This window comes from Lathamus discolor, chromosome 1 (genome assembly GCF_037157495.1).
Source record: "Lathamus discolor isolate bLatDis1 chromosome 1, bLatDis1.hap1, whole genome shotgun sequence".
NCBI lineage: Eukaryota > Metazoa > Chordata > Aves > Psittaciformes > Psittacidae > Lathamus > Lathamus discolor.
In genome coordinates, this window is record NC_088884.1 from 8,733,214 (window position 1) to 8,752,222 (window position 19,009).

At 39.1% G+C, this 19,009-nt stretch overlaps 1 protein-coding gene across 4 annotated transcripts in view; it reads right to left on the bottom strand.

Annotated features, from left to right (window-relative positions):
* USP15 (ubiquitin specific peptidase 15) overlaps positions 1 to 18,101 on the bottom strand; it is a 58,547-nt gene extending 40,446 nt beyond the window's left edge. For 3 of the 4 annotated variants that reach the window (XM_065685005.1, XM_065685082.1, XM_065684913.1), the window contains exons 1-2: positions 17,944 to 18,097; positions 1,553 to 1,680 (exon numbers count right to left, since the gene is read on the bottom strand). In XM_065685005.1, the coding sequence (XP_065541077.1) occupies positions 1,553 to 1,680; positions 17,944 to 18,032 (217 nt within the window). In that variant the 5' untranslated portion in view covers positions 18,033 to 18,097. Of the gene's footprint in view, positions 1 to 1,552; positions 1,681 to 17,943 lie in introns of all 4 variants that reach the window. The other variant, XM_065685167.1, reaches the window with a different exon arrangement.
* Between the last annotated feature and the right edge of the window lie 908 nt (positions 18,102 to 19,009).

A 19,009-nucleotide genomic window follows, 5' to 3' on the forward strand; every position in this document is an offset into this window, starting at 1 on the left:
ATGAGCCAAAAGTAAAGTTCATAAACCCTGACCTTGTCTTTGTTTTGAAAGGGATATTAATAAGCACTGTCAAAACGACAGCACACAGATTTTCAGGAGCTTTTAGCAAAATGTCTAAAATTACCTCAAACTTAACCCTAACGTATTAGGCACAGTGACATAAACCATAATCTGAGTACGTATATAGATCAAGATATAAATAATAGAGATCAACTAATACAGTACTTTGCTCTTTTAGAAATCACCCCCCCTTTTTTTTTAAGTTGGTAGACACAGAACAAAGAATAAGCTGATGCTGCCACAGTGAGGATACAAGTTTCTTAACACATATGATTGCAACTGAAGAGGATTACCTGAACATGCTTGCCCCACTGCAAGATTTACTGCAAGAATGTACAAAATACCTAGATCCTCACATTTCAGAAAACAAAACACACCACTCACCTGGAGCAAAAACACCTTTAATATTGTGGATGGAAGAGAACATGTATATGACAATATACACCTTCTTTGAAGGCAATGATACCAGTCACTTGTCAGACATGCACACTCACACTGACAACTAGTGCAACATGGTATGATAAGTCCTATGAGAGAGGCAATTATCTTTAACATTTAACTTGTAAAATAATGAGATATTAATTACAGTTGAGAAGTTTTGAATGAAGAAAGTCAGAGTTCATCATAAACTCCATAAGCTATAAAAATTTTTATTACTAGGTGCAAACAAATTGTGCGGTACTATTATATTACCTGTAACTGCAAAGAGGGAAACCAATTATCTGCTAGATTTTGTATCTATTGGATTTTGCAGATTAAATATTAATAGCTCCATGGAATTTCAATACTGGTTATTAAATATACAATTTGACCTAAAGATTAAAATATTTGGGAAAGTATTCCAAGACCGGTGTCTACAAATCTGAGTAGAGTTCAGCAAAAGTCAGTCCAACTTGAATAATCATGCCAGCGACAGAGTTTAACCATACTTAGAAGACCATAAAATTAGAAAATGATCCTCTATCATTTCATACCACTTTATATTATCACTGAACTGCATAATACTACTTTTTCAAATGTTCCAGATTCAAAGTAAGGGCTTGGGGCTCGTCTACAAAAAGAAATTTTAGAGTTCAACTTAAAAATCAAGCAATCTATTTAAGCTAAAAAAAAAAAACAAAAAAAAAAAAACAACCCACCAAAAAACCCACCAAAACTCCAAACAAACCAAAGCCACACTTACTGAACTCAGGCTATCTACTTAACTAAATTTCAACTCCCAAAGTATCTCAAAATATTATAAGCTAGTACTTTGTACGTTATTAAATATTCTGTTACCATTGCAAAGAAGTTCCAGTAATTTCATTTATGAAATTGTGATTTGTTAGGGAAATCTATTCCAGTTCCCTTGTCATGGTCTCAAACTAACAAAAAGTTTCACTTTCATATATACTGAGACTCATTTACACTATTAAATACAAACGATGAATAAACTGTGACAAATTTGCACTAAATTTTAGTACTGGCTTATTACACAATTGGAAGCAGTTACCTTTGAGAAGTCCAGAATTATCAATAGGACCAGGGTACACATTCTGATCTCCCATCTGGTATTTGTCCCAGCTGTCAAAACCAACATATTTTTTCCACTGTTTGAACCAGCGACTATCCACTAGATACCTTAAATGGAAGAAGACACATGAATTAGTTACTGGCACGCTATCACTTCCTACAGCACAAATTAATTCATGTGAACACACCTGTATTCATGAGTTTTGCAAAATGGCAAATGTTTTTCTGTCTGGTCTGCTAACCGTTATCAGCATCTCCTACCAATATGCACTTCAACTGTGGGCAATTAAAGATCCCACTAATCACAGTAGGCAAGTACAGTTTTGCAAGACTGCCAATACAGTGCATCAGAATTTGAACAATGTTAAGTTCAAAAAAGTATTTCCCTTTTTAACATGAAATAATATCAGTTTTAATTCCTGTTCTCAATTTGTGAATCCAGGAGATTCGAGCTAAGTTTATAATTAGCACTTTAAAAAATGAGAGATAACTTTTAATAAAGCATTTTTTCCTGACAGAGTTTTATTTATAACATCCATATGCAAGCAGAAAAACTTCAGAACTCTGATGTCCTGTCAAGATCCAGAGAAGTGTGGTTTTCTTCCTTTGAGTCAGCATCAACACATACAGTAAATGCTCTGCTTTTGAGACAGTACTAGATGTTCTTCCTACATATAATTATCAACTTCACACTTCCATATAAAGGGATATCTCTAAACTCAGCCCTACAGTATTTCTACCCAGATCAAACTGTTGCCAGTCTGGTTTTTATGAAGTCCAGCAATACCTACATTTTATGGTTTTTTTGTCCAGAATGTCTTTAAGATGCAAAATTTGTTGAGAGAGCCTCATATTTTATTATATATTTTAAAAAATAAAAAAAACCCAACCACCTTCATGATTCCTCTTTCTTAGAAGTATCCATCTCCTTCTGTCTGGTCTGGCCCAACCCTTTTTGCTGCTACCCTAGTACATGTCAGAATATCACTATCAGGATGAAACACCAGATCAAACTATAGATCATAGGTAATTCTCATTCTTTTCTCCAGCACTTGATTACTAAACTCTTATTTGCAGCATACCAATGAACATGCTACTGAACCTTTAAGAGACCTCAAAACTTCCTGGTGATTCAAATACTAGTATGCTAATACATACAGCTTTATTAGGCAATCATTCTGTAGGAGTTACTCATGAACACCAGGGTAAAACAGAGAAAAAACCATTAGCACCCACAACTCCTATAACCAAAGTAGTATAAAAACATTGCTTGAGTATACATTTTATTGAATAGGTTTAAAAAATATACATGAGTGGGACCTTGCATTTGTGCTTCTAAATGATGCAACTCAATAAGAATTAACAAACCTAAGATATTTTAAGTTTTGACTTATTTCTTCTTCTCCTCAAGTTTTTTTTCTTAACACACACAGACAAAGCCTGGACTAAGCCTTCAGAAGTACTCCTAGCAAGTATTTGGTAAAGAAGGAATTACTACCAAGAAGTACTCAGTGAGTGGGGTTCTTCATAATCAATTTATCAGATTTTCTTCTCAATAAGTCCCAGTATTTCAGTTTCTAAACAATAAACTCTTCTATGTAAGTATGTGAATCTGTAGGCAAAAGTCCCTTGGAAAGTTAAGAGGGGGAAGGCATTAGAAGATCACCATAGGCTTTTGGATGCTTAGTTCCCCTATGTTGCTCCAAAACCACCAAAGATTAAGGTCTCAAACACAACTTTATAACACCTATGACAATAGCATCCTAATTCACATGGCAAACAGTCTTGATTCATAATACAATTACATCAACAGTAATAATGAGTCTGTGAACAAATTACTCCTAGTCTTAGCTTGTAACTACCTTAAGCAAACAAATAGCAAAGTCAGAGCTATGTCTCACCCATTTAATTTCTCCTTTACTCACCAATGCCAGCCATACCCTGGAGACACTCACCAATGCAACACGGTACATTTACCATCCATCTGCCAGTATAACACTTGGCCTGCTATCTATTCTACTATCACAACCTGTTACTACTGCTCAAGAGTCATCAACTACTATGAGTTGCTATCTCTTCTGAAATTGCTCTGTACACAACTTTGTCCTTGAACTCGAAACACACAATTTCTCTCTGAAATTTTAAGCACATAATAAGTCAGAAAACAGCTTCAAACTGCTTTCTGAACCAAAACCGTGTTGAAAAAAATGTTAATAGTGCTGAAAAGTTAACAAAATCCCACCAGATTGGTAATGAAAACAGCATGGTTGAAGGCCCGGTTCGGAAAGATGCAATACTTAACATCACTGTGATTTTGCAATACTGAATCATTTTAAAGCAGCATGGCCAGGCACTAATTATTTCAGCTATGTGGCAGTATTCCCTTGACATCCCGTTGCCCATGGCAGGCAGGTTGAAACCAGAGATCTTAAGGTCCTTTCCAATCCTAACTATTCTATGATTCTGTGACGCATTTTGTTTTGAGCATGTTTAGAATGCAATAGGAAACAATACTGGACAAGGCTAATCTGCATTAAAGATGGTGAAATTTGGGAAAAAACACAGTAAAAAAGGATGAAAAATGCAGGCAATTGAAAAAAATAAACAGATTTAAACTTTATGAAGTCCTCAGTACAGGAAAGATATGGACCTGTTGAAGAGGGTCCAAGGGAGGGCCACAAATACTTTCAGAGGGATGGAGCACCTCTCCTGTGACAAAAGGCTGAGAGCTGGGGTTGTTCAGCCTGGAGAAGACTCTAGGGAGACCTATCAGCCTTCCAGTATTTGAAGCACAGACTTTTTAGCAGGGCCTGTTGCAATATGAGGGGTGATGGTTTTAAAACTAAAAGAGGGAGGATTCAGGCTGGATGTGAGCAATACGTTTTTTACAGTAAGCGTGGTAAAACACTGGCATGGCTTGCTCAGAGAGGTGGTGGCTGCCCCATCCCTAAACGCATTCAAGGCCAGGCTGGATGTGGTTCTGAGCAACCTGATCTAGTTGAAGTTGAATGTCCCTCTGCTCATTGCAGGGGGGTTGCACTAGATGACCTTTGAAAGTCCCTTCCAACCCAAACTATTCGATGATTCTTTCTTAGTTTTACCCGTTCCTCAGCATTAATCTAGTTAAAATCTGTGGAAGTTCCAGTCTCACACGTATTTCACACTTCAAAAATCAAACTCAGTCACTACGAATATACTGATTTCTTGACCACTTTACATCATCTGCTGTTCGGTGAAGATATAAAAACTACCTAACAAAGTAGTGAGCTTCTCAAAATAATTCAGATCTTTTGTGTACAGAAAACCTCATTTTGTAACACAAGAAAATATCTAAGTAAAGCCTTACTGTCTTACTTAAAAGCCTTTCCTGAACTTAACTTTTCAGGTTCACCTAACACAGTAGCAGATGAGCACTGCAGCAAAACCTATGAAACCATAAACCTTAAACTGTTGTGAAATCAAATGAGAAACAACTTCAACTGCCACAAATGACCAGTTTGTGAAAACAGGCATATAATGTTACAGTCTACAAGTAATTTAAAATTCGGCACTATCATTTGTTTAAAACAAGTATTAAATAAAAAAAGAAAAAAAGACAAAAGCAAAGACACAAACTTTAAGACTTGCAAAGTCTCTTCAAAACACAATGTTTGCCATCATGCAATACATAAAGTGAAGTAACATTATGAGAGCTCCACACTATGCTTTAAAGTATTTGGTATGGTTGCTACTAGATGCTTTCAATTCTATTTTTACTCTCATAAAGTCCTCCCCTAAGCAATACTGCAATACGAGAGAAAAAACTTAAAATTAGGTTTATATCTTACAGAAATAACATCTACAGTCAATATTCAGATGCAGATGTCTTCAGGTACAATCTGGTTCAATGAAGGCAAGAATGCTTTTGGATGTACAGACTCAGCAGGGAATGCAGAAAAGATTTCAAGTGTTTTCTCCAACAGACTGTCTGTCCAACTCATGCCCAAGGTATGCCATCTTCAACTATTACCCAGAAATGTGAGGGGGCTGGGGACAGAATACAGCAGACAGAAGCTTGCAATAAGGAATTTAGCCTATTTAAAGATCACAAGCAAGAATTTAAGAATTCAGTGAAAAACCACAAAGATAGTCCAGTTGAAAATTCTGTAAGAGACAACAGATCTCTACAAATATTTTTTCACCAAACAATAACTAACTTTTGCAGTTACATGAGTGTTATTTTCTGTTTCCTGGAAGAGAAGAGCAGACACTAGACTACCATGGAAGTTTGAACTGGTATGACCATTAAATAGGGTGACTTTATTCTACACAGTGCATATATAATTGAATATAGAGTCTGATATGAAATATAATTTTTTCTTTACCCTGAGTTTGCCAGAAGCCTGATCTTACTGTAATTCAATCATTGGTATTGTGTCTTTTTACTTTTTAAAGTACAAGTAGGAGCACTTCTTCCCACATTTGCAAAAATCCATTCTTTTACTCTGCCTATACAAATCCCAATTCCTTTTACAATGGCCTATTAGTATTTGACTGATTTTTCTTTAATACATGGAAAAAAGTATATAGAATTTGATTAATCTGACATACCCTTGCCTTCTGCTTTATACACAAAGTTTTCAGCTTTATGAACATACTCAGGCAGGGTAGCATTCCCACCTTTCTCTTCTGCTGAGGCCCTCCAGCACTATTCCGTAATAGCCATAATTGTGTGCTTATGAATGCAGTCATACTCAGGTACCCATCCTACATCAAATTTGCCAGCTCTGTCCCCTAGTCTATCCTATGGCCTCTACTTTCTTGATCTGAATTTGAATGAACTATTAATATTAAAGAACAAAAGCTGTAATTCTACACAGAAGGGAAATAATCATAGGCAAACTGCCCATTGTTTTAATTAATGCTTAACAAAGTGCTGCTCCTCTAGAAATATACTACTTTTCGAATCCTTTATGTTAAATATCTGATCATACACCAGTAACATAGTGATTAAAGAAAATTTTGATAATTGGACTTAACAGTGCAAGAAAGCTTGGGGCCCATAGCTCTAGATTTTAAATTACCTAATCCAACACTTCACCAATTTTATTATTCCACATCTAATTACTTTTGCCACCAACCAAATTTTGCTCTGCATGTGTCGTTACAGTTCTCCTTAACTGAAATGTTGTAACATTTCTGTTTCCCAACACAAACTTGAAAAACTTACATCACTCCCTTTCAAATTTAGGAATCTGTACTTACACACTCAAAAAAGAGATCAGTATTTCTAGCCTAAAAAGTTGAAAGGCCACAAGTCATGCAAGAATGTAAGCGTGGTAAGAACTAAACACAGACAAGTTCCTGCCATGGAAGGAAAATGCTGAAGGAAACCTGAATCTTCAAAAAATTTACATGAGGTTTGATATTCTCAGAGCAAAGTCTGCCTAGTAATACAATGGAGAAAAGCAAAATAAAGAATGCATGACCATGAAAAAATTGACCTTTCCTGTTTTCTTACTCAAATTCAGTAGTACTTTGCTTAAATTTGTTAGACTGATGCATTTTGGACATATGGACAAACCTGCAAGAAACAACAAAAGCAGCAGCTAAATGGGTGCAAAACACTATTCTAAGACTGAATTCTGCAACTCTAAGTTTAAATCTATATAAACTATTTAAAGTTAGTATCTGTAAAGCATAATTAAAATGGATTACTTTCACACAAACAACAGCCTACATGTATTTTCTGCAAGATGCATTCTACTGAAGATTATTGAAAAGACTGAAAAGGAAAGATCATTAAATCTATGTGTACTTTAGGGCAATGCTTAATGCTTTGGTTAATATCGTCTGTAGTATGAAGCAGTATATATCTATCCCTGTATTAATTTTTAATAGAGTGAACAAGGAAGATCAATTTATTAGGTTAAGGAGCAAACAGGCCACTGCCAGTTCTCAGGAATTTTTACAGACCATATCACACTCTAATAATCAAACTGATACAAAAATATTATAGATTTGATACAGCACTATACATCTTACGAGAGCCTACTGAAATATCTGCTGACCACAGATTATAGTTTATAGAAAGCACTGCCTTGCTCACTATCCCAGTATTCAGCTCTAACATCCTTCATAAACAAAGCTATGCAAGACTTATGTAAGTCCAGTAACAAACTTAAGTTTCATTTAGAGATAACTGCTTTTAATTGACTCAGGACCTACCAACATTGTTTGGAATTCTCATTTACAGAATTATGGAATCTTTATTCTTGGACAGATACTGTTGAGAGCAAACTCAGTAGACGAGTTCCCACAGTGTTGAGGTAAATGCATTACATGCAAAAGAAGGGTTTATTGAATTTATATAGATAGGAAAAAAAGTTACAGATAAGATTTTGAAAAATGTTAGCAGACACTGTAGTCGTGATTTCTCACACTGGCTATGCGTATGTATGTGCATATATATGCACATGTATATATATTTTATACATATTAGGCATTTTAATGAGAATTATGCTATTTTTACTTCAACAGAAACCTGATACAGGTGAGAGACATTATTTTGAGTTCCTGTGGACTACAGTCACAGCAGCTGTAAACTTCTCTTAATCAATAGATTAAATACTACTTTTCCAATGAGATTAGGGAAACTTAAAACCTACATTCAAATGCCATACACTTCCCTCATGTTTATGCAAGGATATACCATGTTAAAGATTATGCTGCAAAAAAAATTAATGCAATTACACACTACTCAGCTTAGGGGATCAACCTGCTAAAGCACTTACATAGCTAAAATACAGACTTCTTTGCATTAGGGGAAAAATTAAAAATCTGAAATTCGTAAGATTATAGCTTTTGATCCTACACGCACATTCAATATAGCATTCTCACCATGATCAACAAGACTACTCATCTACACAAAACAGAGGAAGCAAACTGTACCAAGGCAACTTATTGTGACATTGAAGTAAAAGTATCCATGATACAAGTTATAATGGCCATGGTACAATCAACCACCTGAACACTTAAGTATTACCTACCAGGCACATTCAGTAATTTAAGGCGACAAGACATACCTCAAGTAAATGGAAGTACATCTGCTAAAACCTCATTTCTTAAGTCAGATTTGATCACTTTTGAGAGGAAGATTATTAAAAACTTGGCACACGCACTAGAGACCAGATAGGCTTCACCGAATAGATGTTGTCCCGGATACAAAAATAGCATATCGTGCATTAGTAAAACAGAGACAGAAAATATCTATACATTGAACTTGGTGTAATGTTTTGCTTTTATTTTTGTTACGATTACCTAATGCAGGAAACAGTGTAATGTTACAGGAGTTTTTTCAACTGTGGACCTGACTAAGGCTACTCCGGGACACCTTAAAAAACATGTCCTACCCATTTTTTAAAACTATGGTTAAGAAATGTTTGTTACTTAACTCTGATGGAACCAATAAGCCACTCTATCGGGAAACACAAATTTTGCTCTATTAGATGTCATTACTCAAGCAATGAGCAGGATAACCAACCCATCTTCAGGGGTAAAACACATCTGGAGGGTTCGTAGTAGAGACTGAAGGAGAGATCTGTCTCAAATTTCTAGGTAAGCTGTTCTGTGTGGCAAACCTTAAAACATCTTCACAACAAGGTGAACTGATTATATCAGCAAATGCTTGACATATACAGGCATTTCAAATAAATCATTCACCTCAAACCGCTTTGATGAAAACAGAAACCCCAAGTTTGATTATACTAAGGTCATATAGAACCACCAAGTTGATAACAGAAAAACATAAATTTTGGAATAGTCCAAACTTTTACCAAAAAGTAAGAAAAATATGCATGTAGGATTTGCTGAAAATTACATGCAAATATGGTATTACAGCTATTATTGGAAATATTTGCACAGTCTAGTTAGTTTTATGAGTTTTCTCTTAGTTGTATTACATATCCTTAAAGAGATCTAAATTTTATTTGAGCAAGTAGAATCAAAAAACTATAGAACATGTTCATGAACATGTTCCCTGTTTGTCTGGCCTACTTCAGTACTATGCATTCACTTCTGAGTGGAGTTTCAGATTGCTTCATAAGGTCTATCTGCTCTCACCTGTAAAATGTTCCTTACATATCTGAAGCGGATTTATAACATACAAAGGAGAACTTATGCTCTCAAGTCCCCTGAAATGCCAGATGTGGAATAAAACAAGAGGAAATGGAATGAAGCTGCACCAGGGGAAGTTCAAAATGGACATCAGGAAAAGTTCTTCACTGAGCGAGTGGTCAGCCATTGGAAGAGACTCCTGGGGGAAGTGGTCACAGTATCAAGTCTGTCAGAGTTCAAGGAACATCTGGATGACACTTAGTCATACTGTTTACTTTAAGCAGTCCTGCCAGGAGCAGGAAGTTGGCCTCAATGATCCTTACGGTTCCCTTCCAACTTGAGATAAGCCTGATTCCATGAAAACCTCACATCCCTCCAGAGCACAAGAAGAGCTTGTGTAGCAAAGGTCTATGCTACCTTTGCAGACATACTACCTCATATAGCCCCTACAAACAACAACATGGAGAAAACAGCTCACTGCTTATTCTTTGGGTCCCACTGAAGTGGGATGAAATGATGTTTACTTCTGGTATTTACACAAGACTGTTCATCTCTGTGATTAAGGACCATTAATCTAGTTCCTGGCTGTGTTCTCGTCAATTACTGGACTTAAGAGTTTCTCCAATATAACCTACAATTTAGAGAGTACTTCTGCCTGGATGCCAAGTGCCCACCAACGCCACTCTATCACTCCCCTCAACTGGTCAGGGGAGACAAAATACAAGGAAAAGCTTGTGGGTTGAGATAAGGATAGGGAGAAATCACTCACCAATTACTGTCATGGGCAAAACAGACTCAACTTGGGAAAATTAGTTCATTACCAATAGAGAAGGGTAATGAGAAATAAAACCAAACCTAAAAACACCCCCTTCCTCACCTTCCTTCTTCCCAGACCTAACTTTACTCCTAAAATTTCTACCTCCTTTCCCCCAGGTGGCTCAGGTGCACAAGGAGTGGTGGTTGTGGTCAGTTCATTGCACATTGGTCTCTGCTACTCCTTCCTCCTCACATTCTTCCCCTGCTCCAGTGTCGGATTCCTCCCACAGGAGACAGTCCTCCATGAACTTCTCCAATGGAAGTCCCTCCCACAGGCTGCAGTTCTTCATGAACTGCTACGGCGTGAGTCCCTTCCACAAGGTGAAGTCCTTCAGGAATATCCTCCAGTATAGGTCCCCCACAGGGTCACAAGTACTGCCAGCAAGCCTGCTCCAGCATGGGCTCCTCTCTTCCCAGGGCCACAGTTCCTGCCAGAAGCCTCCTCCAGTGTAGGCTTCCCAAAGGGTCACAGCCTCCTTTGGCATCCTCCTGCTCTGGTGTGGGGGCCTCCATGGGCTGCAGGTGGTGATCTGCTCCATCATAAACTCCATGGGTTGCAGGGGCACAGCTTGCTTCACTATGATCTGCAGGGGAATCTCTGCTTCACCACCTGGACCACGTACTCCCTCCTTCACTGACCCTCTTCTTTCTGCACAGTTGTTTCTCTCATATATTCTCACTGCTCTCCTCTGACTGCTGCTGCTGTTGTGCCGTTTTCCTTTCTGTTTCTTAAATACGTTATCCCAGAGCCACTACCAGTGCTGCTGATGGACTTCGACTGCAGTGGGCTGATATTGGAGCCAACTGGCATTGGCTCTACCAAACACAGGAGAAGCTTCTAGCAGCTTCTCAGAGAAGCCATCCCTGTGGCTAACCCCCAAAACTACCAAACCTTGCCACACAAACCCAATACAATTGGATCACTCAAAATTACAAAAAAAAAAAAGACTGTCTCTTTATGAATGATCAAATATAGAGACTTAGAACAGCTCAAAATGGTATTACTTATAGCCTATGAACAGTAATTTACGAAAACAAAAGCATAAGCTACTACAATACTTGTAAATGCACCTTCATTTCCTAAAAATCCAACAAATAATAAAAACCAATAATCAATTTACACAAGTTTTAAAATTCTGCAGCTGCACAACCATGTATGAGCGTTCATTCAACAAAAGAAAATAGTAACACTAACAGAAAGGTTGCCAACTGATTTCTAAAATTCCCTCATTGTCTGTAACTTTCTCATGTAATACTGTACATTTTGATTTAACAAACCTGATTAACACACAATCAGCATCACAGAAGTATAATGACACTCATTCTTTACCTTAACATCCAGGTTGATAGAAAAATATTTGAAGGGTATGACTGTGATTGTGATATTTCCCACTGCTGTCAAAAGCATTCTGAATTCATTCTTCAGTTACATACAGACTGAATTAAAAAATATGTAACCTAGATTTACTTATACTGACTAATAGGTTAGCCCTTCCACTCCAAAATCAAAACAGTTAACTTCAATATGCAGTAAAAACACTTTACAGACACACACTCCATCACTGTGTACTACTGGGACATTGTATCTTCTGAACACAAGCTATTTCACTTTTAACGCCAAAAACTGTGCAAATTGTCCAGAGAGATAAGTGAGGATACTGTGAATGAGTACAGATGAAGCAATACTGAGGACAAAGTGGAACAACTGTGTTGCTGAAAGCAAATTAGGACTCCTGTTTAAAGGCACAGCATCCCACTTTTGCTCTTGCACAGCTGCAACTATAAAAATAAGAAAGGTGAAAATAGGTTTGTACCTGTATTTCTACTCCTGTATATCTACTAGCCAAAACTGCTTAACAAAGTACGCTCATGATTATAGATGTCTTCAAAATTCTACTTTCTTTCAGAATTAACAAGTTCTTGAAAGTTCAAGATAATGATGATTATTCTACTCTAGCACATACAAACCAAACCATCATTCTATTAAAAATATAGGTAAATCCACAAGAAAAAGATCCAGGGGACAGACAGAAAAAAAGTTATTGCGTAGCTCCCATTTTTAAGAAATCTCAGTGTAAATATTTCACATTCCACTTCAGAAATAAATCCTCTGTTCTACTAAATGCTCTGAGATTATTTTAAATCAACTATTCAGTCAAATTTTCCCTACAGCTCCCCATGCTCAGTTCCTACAATGTGCTGCAATAGCCTAAGCAGCACTTCACACATACCAAGAGGCTGACCAAAAAGCCTGATTCAGCCAAAATTAATTGACTTCATTTTAAAGTTAAAATTTCAGTATGAGCATTACATTAATAACCATGTAAGTAATTTGTATTAAACTTACAAATTTTCCATTTAAATAGATTTTTCATTAAAAAATAATCTAACTCCTAAATCAATGTTTGACTTCCAATTTCCAGGCAAAAAGCCTGACACAAACATGATTTTAACATGCTCTCACCCTGCCCAATCAATTAACAGAAGAAAATTGCATCTACACATTTCCCTTGCATTCTCCCAGAAGAATTTTAAACAGACCATTTTCTATATCTTCATAAGCTGCTGGTGAAATACTGCACAATTCCACATGCAATGAGACAAATCTAATGCAAAACTTCAACCACAAAATCCTAAAGACAAAAATCAGTAAATTCAACCTCACGTAAAAGAAAAAGCAGCCAAGTTTCACGTCTATCCTTGGAACACTGATGTGATGGTGTTCCTTGTTTCTCATATGAAGCCATCAGAACAGTTTAGGATATTATTCCAAATGTTACTGAGATACAGGCCCATAACATCTCAATATGCTCTCAGTGAAATCAAGCAAAATATTCTATTAATGTTCAGCCTAGATTTTGTTCATGTACAGGACAATGATGAGTGATTAAATGTGGAAAACACTGAGAAGACCACAGCGTAAAATGCTATTAAAGCTATGCACTTCAGCATCAAGGTTATCATCAATGACGGGCACTGCAGGGTTTTTAGGTAGGGCTACATAAGCCTGTTCATCAAGATTCATGAGTTTTCATTGCAACCAGAATTGAAATGCTTCTGTATTTTTGCTGGGACAATTCTTTAAATACCCTTCTGGAGGGGAAACCCTTTAAGGTTGAACATTTTGAAGCTACCAGTCATTCACCAGGAAGAATTTTTACCCCACTTAAAATTTTCCCTTATTTTCTCCAGTGACTTTTTCAATTAAAAAGCCAAGAAAATTCCCACAATGCAAAAAAAGAAAAAAAGAAAAAAAGAAAGTATCTTCTTCACCTTCCAAGAGATGCAAGCTATGGATAACAACAGTACTCCCTCTGGACTCACCAGAAGAGATGTGTATCAGAGACGTATCTGAATGAACCCAAAATACTATACTCCAGTAGCTTTCACGATTTGCAGGTCTTAGAAATCAAGAACAGATTAAGAATCTCTCATCACTCTGTAAAGTGATGATTGGCACCAAAATTCACTGGCTAGCAGGGCTGGAAATCAACATCTTCCTTCTGGTCTAATCCTGACTAGCTTCAGTTTACAGACAGTGTCTTAAGTCTTTATCTGCTCAGCTAAAAATCCTTATCTTAGAAGACATCTTCTTGTGTAAGTAATTCCAGCACAGGACTCAACATTCCACCAAAACAAAGGCCCTTAAAGCTCTACTCTGAACGTCAAAGCTGCCGCCTTCCCTATAAAGAATTTTTTAACTAATTCCAAACAAACACCTTCTGTGACACGTGGACACCAGAATTAGATAGTATGAATGGTTTCACTAACATATTACTGTATACAGTACACCTTTGTACTGCTAATCAGCATTTCCTATTCAAACATCTAAAGACTGCTTTTGTTCCCTTAGCCACCAAATAAATTCCTTGTGATAGTTACTTGTCCACTGTAACAGTCCAATTATTTTCCACGTTACTGCTTTGAAAAACACAAGTAACATCTACAGTCTCATCTGCTCACAAATTGCTATGGCAAGCAGTAGACAAAAGAAGCACAGTAGGGAAATTCTGGGAGAAAGAGAGAAAAAAAAAAGGTGAAACTGAGTGCTAAGGCTGTGCTGTTAGCCATTATTAGTCACTACTACCCACTGTAAGTGAACTGTTTATTGGCAGGTGGTATTTAAAGGTGAGAAACATGGCCTCACATTCTAGAGCAGGGACAGCCAATGGGTGAAGGAGGTAGTAAAGAGCATGAAAGCATTTGTAATGTCATATTTAAGTAAGTGAGACATCTCTAAGATAGCCATAGAAGTACAGGAAATACAAGGAAAGCATGGCTGGAAGCGGTCTTAAAGACAAGAAATTTGACTTCAATATACGGAGGATATTACAGATATATTCACATGAAATCACACACAAAAATCGACAGAGTCTTCATCACCTTCTTAAGAGAACTGTTCCAAGATCAGTAACTTTCAGTATTGCAAAACCCTACCTCAGTGACACTGTAAAAACAGAATAGCTTGGCAAGATTCTTCTGAATATCACTGCAGCTACAAAGGCATTAAACAACATCATCGAGACTAGTTGGTCATGCAAATTATGCAGTGGCTAAAAAAACTGATGAACACCAACAGTTCTTCAGTTTCTGAGAGAAGATACAGGAAGACACTGAATTCAGATTTCTCTGCAGCTGTAAGAACTAGCATTTTTTGTCTTTCTAGACGACAAGTTATAATCTCCACAAACAGTAAATATTGCTCCCCACTCTCCAAGTACTAGTAGAATTTCAAAACACTACAGAGAAGTAATCATATACTCTAAAGCTACGAGATACACAATGAAATGCAGCATGACTTCTCTTCCAAAACAGAATTCTAGGTCTTTCAACCAATGAACTTGAAGGTTCTTTGGATAATATCACAAGAAGACAGACTTGTATAAAGTTCCAAGTTCCACAGAATGACTATGTGGTTTTTCTGCTGAATTCACTAACAAAAAAGTCAACATTTTTTAAAAACATCTGATAAATCAAGGGCAATCTTGCTTGGAAAAGCTTACATTTTATGTTTATTTAACGTAAGTTTAGAAAAATAGGGCAAATGCAGCAATGGCAGTATCTTCAATCTCTCCTAGTTTAATAATTTAAATTATTAAACACCCATAAAAGAACGCAAAAAGACCACTGGGATAAGCTAGCCCAAAACTTTGTCTGGGAGGACAGGACAGTCAAATGGCACTAGCCTTCTCTCAGTTGAAGCAATATATTTTAACCTATACTATCCCCAAGCTACTCCTAAAATGTTTCATGTACAAATTCTACAGTTTGCTAAACTGCCTGTTCAAAGGTGGGTTTTTTTATTCTTTCAGTTCTTTTCCAACATCTAACTCTAAAAATGTTGGATTTCAAGTCAGTTTCATTTCTTTCTCTCTGCCAGTGCACATGAAGAACTAATGAAGAAATTCAATGCCCTCTTTATAGATATGATTTGCCTTTCTTTGCTCTATTCTTCAGTTCCTTTTTTCTTACAGGAAACCCCCAAAGCTTTATACTTTCCTTATATAGCTTATTGTTCTCTACACTATAAATTCTGAAAAGCATGGACAAGAGCTTTCAGCATAAGGCAGTATTTTTGAAAGGACTGCATTTTTGTGCTTAAAAGCTCAATGCTGATACAGTACTGTTCACATTTTTTCAGCAATATTTACTACTGAATGAATGAAAACTGCAATTCTGAATCATGTCTCACAGCACTTGAGCTGTTTTGTTTCCTTATGGATGTCCTGAAAGATCGAAAAGCTACTGACAAAATACCTCTGAAAAAAAGCATTCGGACTAAAAATCTCTGTTAATTTGTGAAGTTAAATACATAGCCCTAAGTATAAAACCTATGAACACACATGTATACGCATTTATGTAGCTAGAATAGATCATGAGCCAAACTTAAAAGGACTTTGCCATAGCTTACTCAATCTTCAAACATTTGATCAATATCAGTGTCATCTTCACAGCTAGATATATAGAAGCTTCCCCTTAACTGATTTTTTCACGTTAAAATATGTAATGTACTAAAAAAAAATAATGCAGTAAACTTACTGTTTTAGTCATCACTTTAACTCGTCATAAAGTTACTTTCACTTTGAATAAGATTAACTGTTTGAGACATTTCTGTAGTATCTGGGAAGTACCCAACAGAACCATTAAAAAAAAAAATTATTAAGATTACAAGCCTAAGCACCCTTTTACTACTGCTGGTCATTTTCAACACTACCATGTGAATTGATTTCCCTTTTTCTACTTGCTCAGATTTTTTTTCAGTTTAAAAGCAGTCTGTTCGTATGCCAAAACTGAACATACACTCAGCAGTATTTGAATAATGCATCAGAATGTATGCTTCTGACACATGCTGCAGTATCAACACTGTTAAATATAGTCTTTTATAGAACTGAAACAGTGAGTGATGACAGCTGAAATGAGGTGGGCAAGTTCTACTTTTGTGTATTCATACTTAATTTTCAGTAAGTTAATGCTTCAGCCTTTGTCTTTGGGTGACAGTTTCACACAGGAAGAGATGAAGAGGTTGAGCGGTGGAAAAAGCCTCAGTTCCTCCCCCTCTAAAAAAAAAAAAAAAAGCCCTGTTTCCTAGCCTCAGAGAACTACAACTACAGGAGCTCAGTTACCAAATACACACTAGAAATGTGTCTAGGTAACTTAAATCTTTTCAACCCTGAATTATTCTGCCGACAATCTGGATGGCATAAGAAATATTTTCAGGCTGACCAAGAAAACAAACGTTTTTAAACGTTTGTTGTGGAACAAGGTACCACAAGGGTGCATGTGCACCTTCGAGGGCTGTTTCTTCAGCACTTGACACGTACAGAGACAAAATAAAATGAACACTTATCACAGCCGCGGACGGGCCTCAAAGACACAACACCGCGGGTGCAGATATTATTTCTGACAACTTGAAGGTGACGCCAGCACCGTTTCAGCCTGGATAATGGCACAACGCCTGAGGGGTTCCCCTCCCTCGCCCCAATCCTTGCTTCAGCTCTTCTCCCCCAAGGGCTCCGGGCTCCTCGCCTCCCGGGGCCGACACCCGGCACCGCGCCCCGCCAGTCACGCCGCTTCTTCCCCTCCCCCGCCCGGCAGGGAGCTGACCTCGGTGCCTGCCCCCGCCGGGCGCCTCAGCGGCGCGGTGCGGCGCTGGCCACCGCCAGCAACCCAAGGCCGAGCCGAGGGCCCGCCGCACCGCGGGCGCCGCTGCCCTCCAGACACCGGAGGCACCGGAGCGGCGGGGAGACGGAGGTGGTGGTGCTGCCGCCCTCGGCCAGTCACCCGCCTTTTCCCCACCCAGACAGACCCCGCGGCACACAGGGACCAAGCAGCCCCGGGGAGCGTGGGGGGAGCTGAGGGAAAGGAGGTCGGTCTTCAGTCCCTCCGCCAGCCAAGCGGCACCGGGGGCGGAGGGTGCCGCCCGCACCGCTCAGCTAGCCTCCCCCCCGACCCCTCCCTCACCAGGTGTCGCCCTTCCGGAGAGCGGTTTTGAGCAGCGCCGCGACGTCGGTGCGCTGTGTCTCCAGATCCGCCGCACCTCCCTCCGCCATCTTCTCCGACCGGCAGCAACGGTAGCGGCGGCGACAGGGGCAGGAGCGGGCCGCGCTGCATGCTGGGAGTGACGCCGACCGGGAGACGCCCTCGTCCCCCTCCCTTCCCAGAATCCGCAGGGCGGGGACCGACGGCAACCTGGAGAGTTGCAGCGGCCCCTAGCGCCCGGGAGGTCTTTCGGCTCACCGCCCGGCATGGGCGCGCATGCGCATAAAGCAGGCTGGGTGGCGGAGCTGTCTGACCGGGCAGCCGCGTTCTGCGAGTGGAGTCTTGCGGCGCTGACGCAGAGCGGACTACGGGGGTGCCTGGTGCCTCGGGGTGCCGGCGGCCGCAGCGGCTGCACCGCGGCCCTTAGCGGCGCCACGCCTGCTGTGTGGCGCCGGTGGCTTGGCCTGCCCGCCCGAGGCCAGCGCTGCCGGTGGCGCACGGTATGGCGGCCGCAGTCCCCGTTGGGCGGGCCCGCTTGGGCCCAGTGCAGCCGTGAGGCCTGGCGGCTGCTTCGCGGATACCCGTCTTTCCCGACCTGATCTGGGTTGTGTCTTGTGAGGCCGTGGTCTGAAATGAGTCGGGAGATCTTTTGGAAATGTCTCTTTTGAGACGTTGCCTTCTGTGTTCTAAATTAGGCTTATGCGTAATTAGGCGCTGTATGCCTTGCTAACAGATGAGTGGTTTGGCCTCCTATAATTCATATAATGATGTAGTCTGTAGTATTGTGCAAATACTGTTGGGAATTCAAATAGGCTGTGCGACTGCATTGACTTTCCCAGACCTTTGCAGAAACCAGTGGATAGTTGTTGTGTCTGTCTCAGTTGTTCTTATCTGAACCTTGTACAAACAGTGCAGGCTGTCGTTTGGAACTTCACCAGAAAAACAAGTCAATGTGTTACATTAACAGAGTTCCCTCTGTCTTGACACTTGTACACAGATTTCATAAGATCAAAATTGCGTTGAAATTTTAGGTTACATGTGCTGGTTA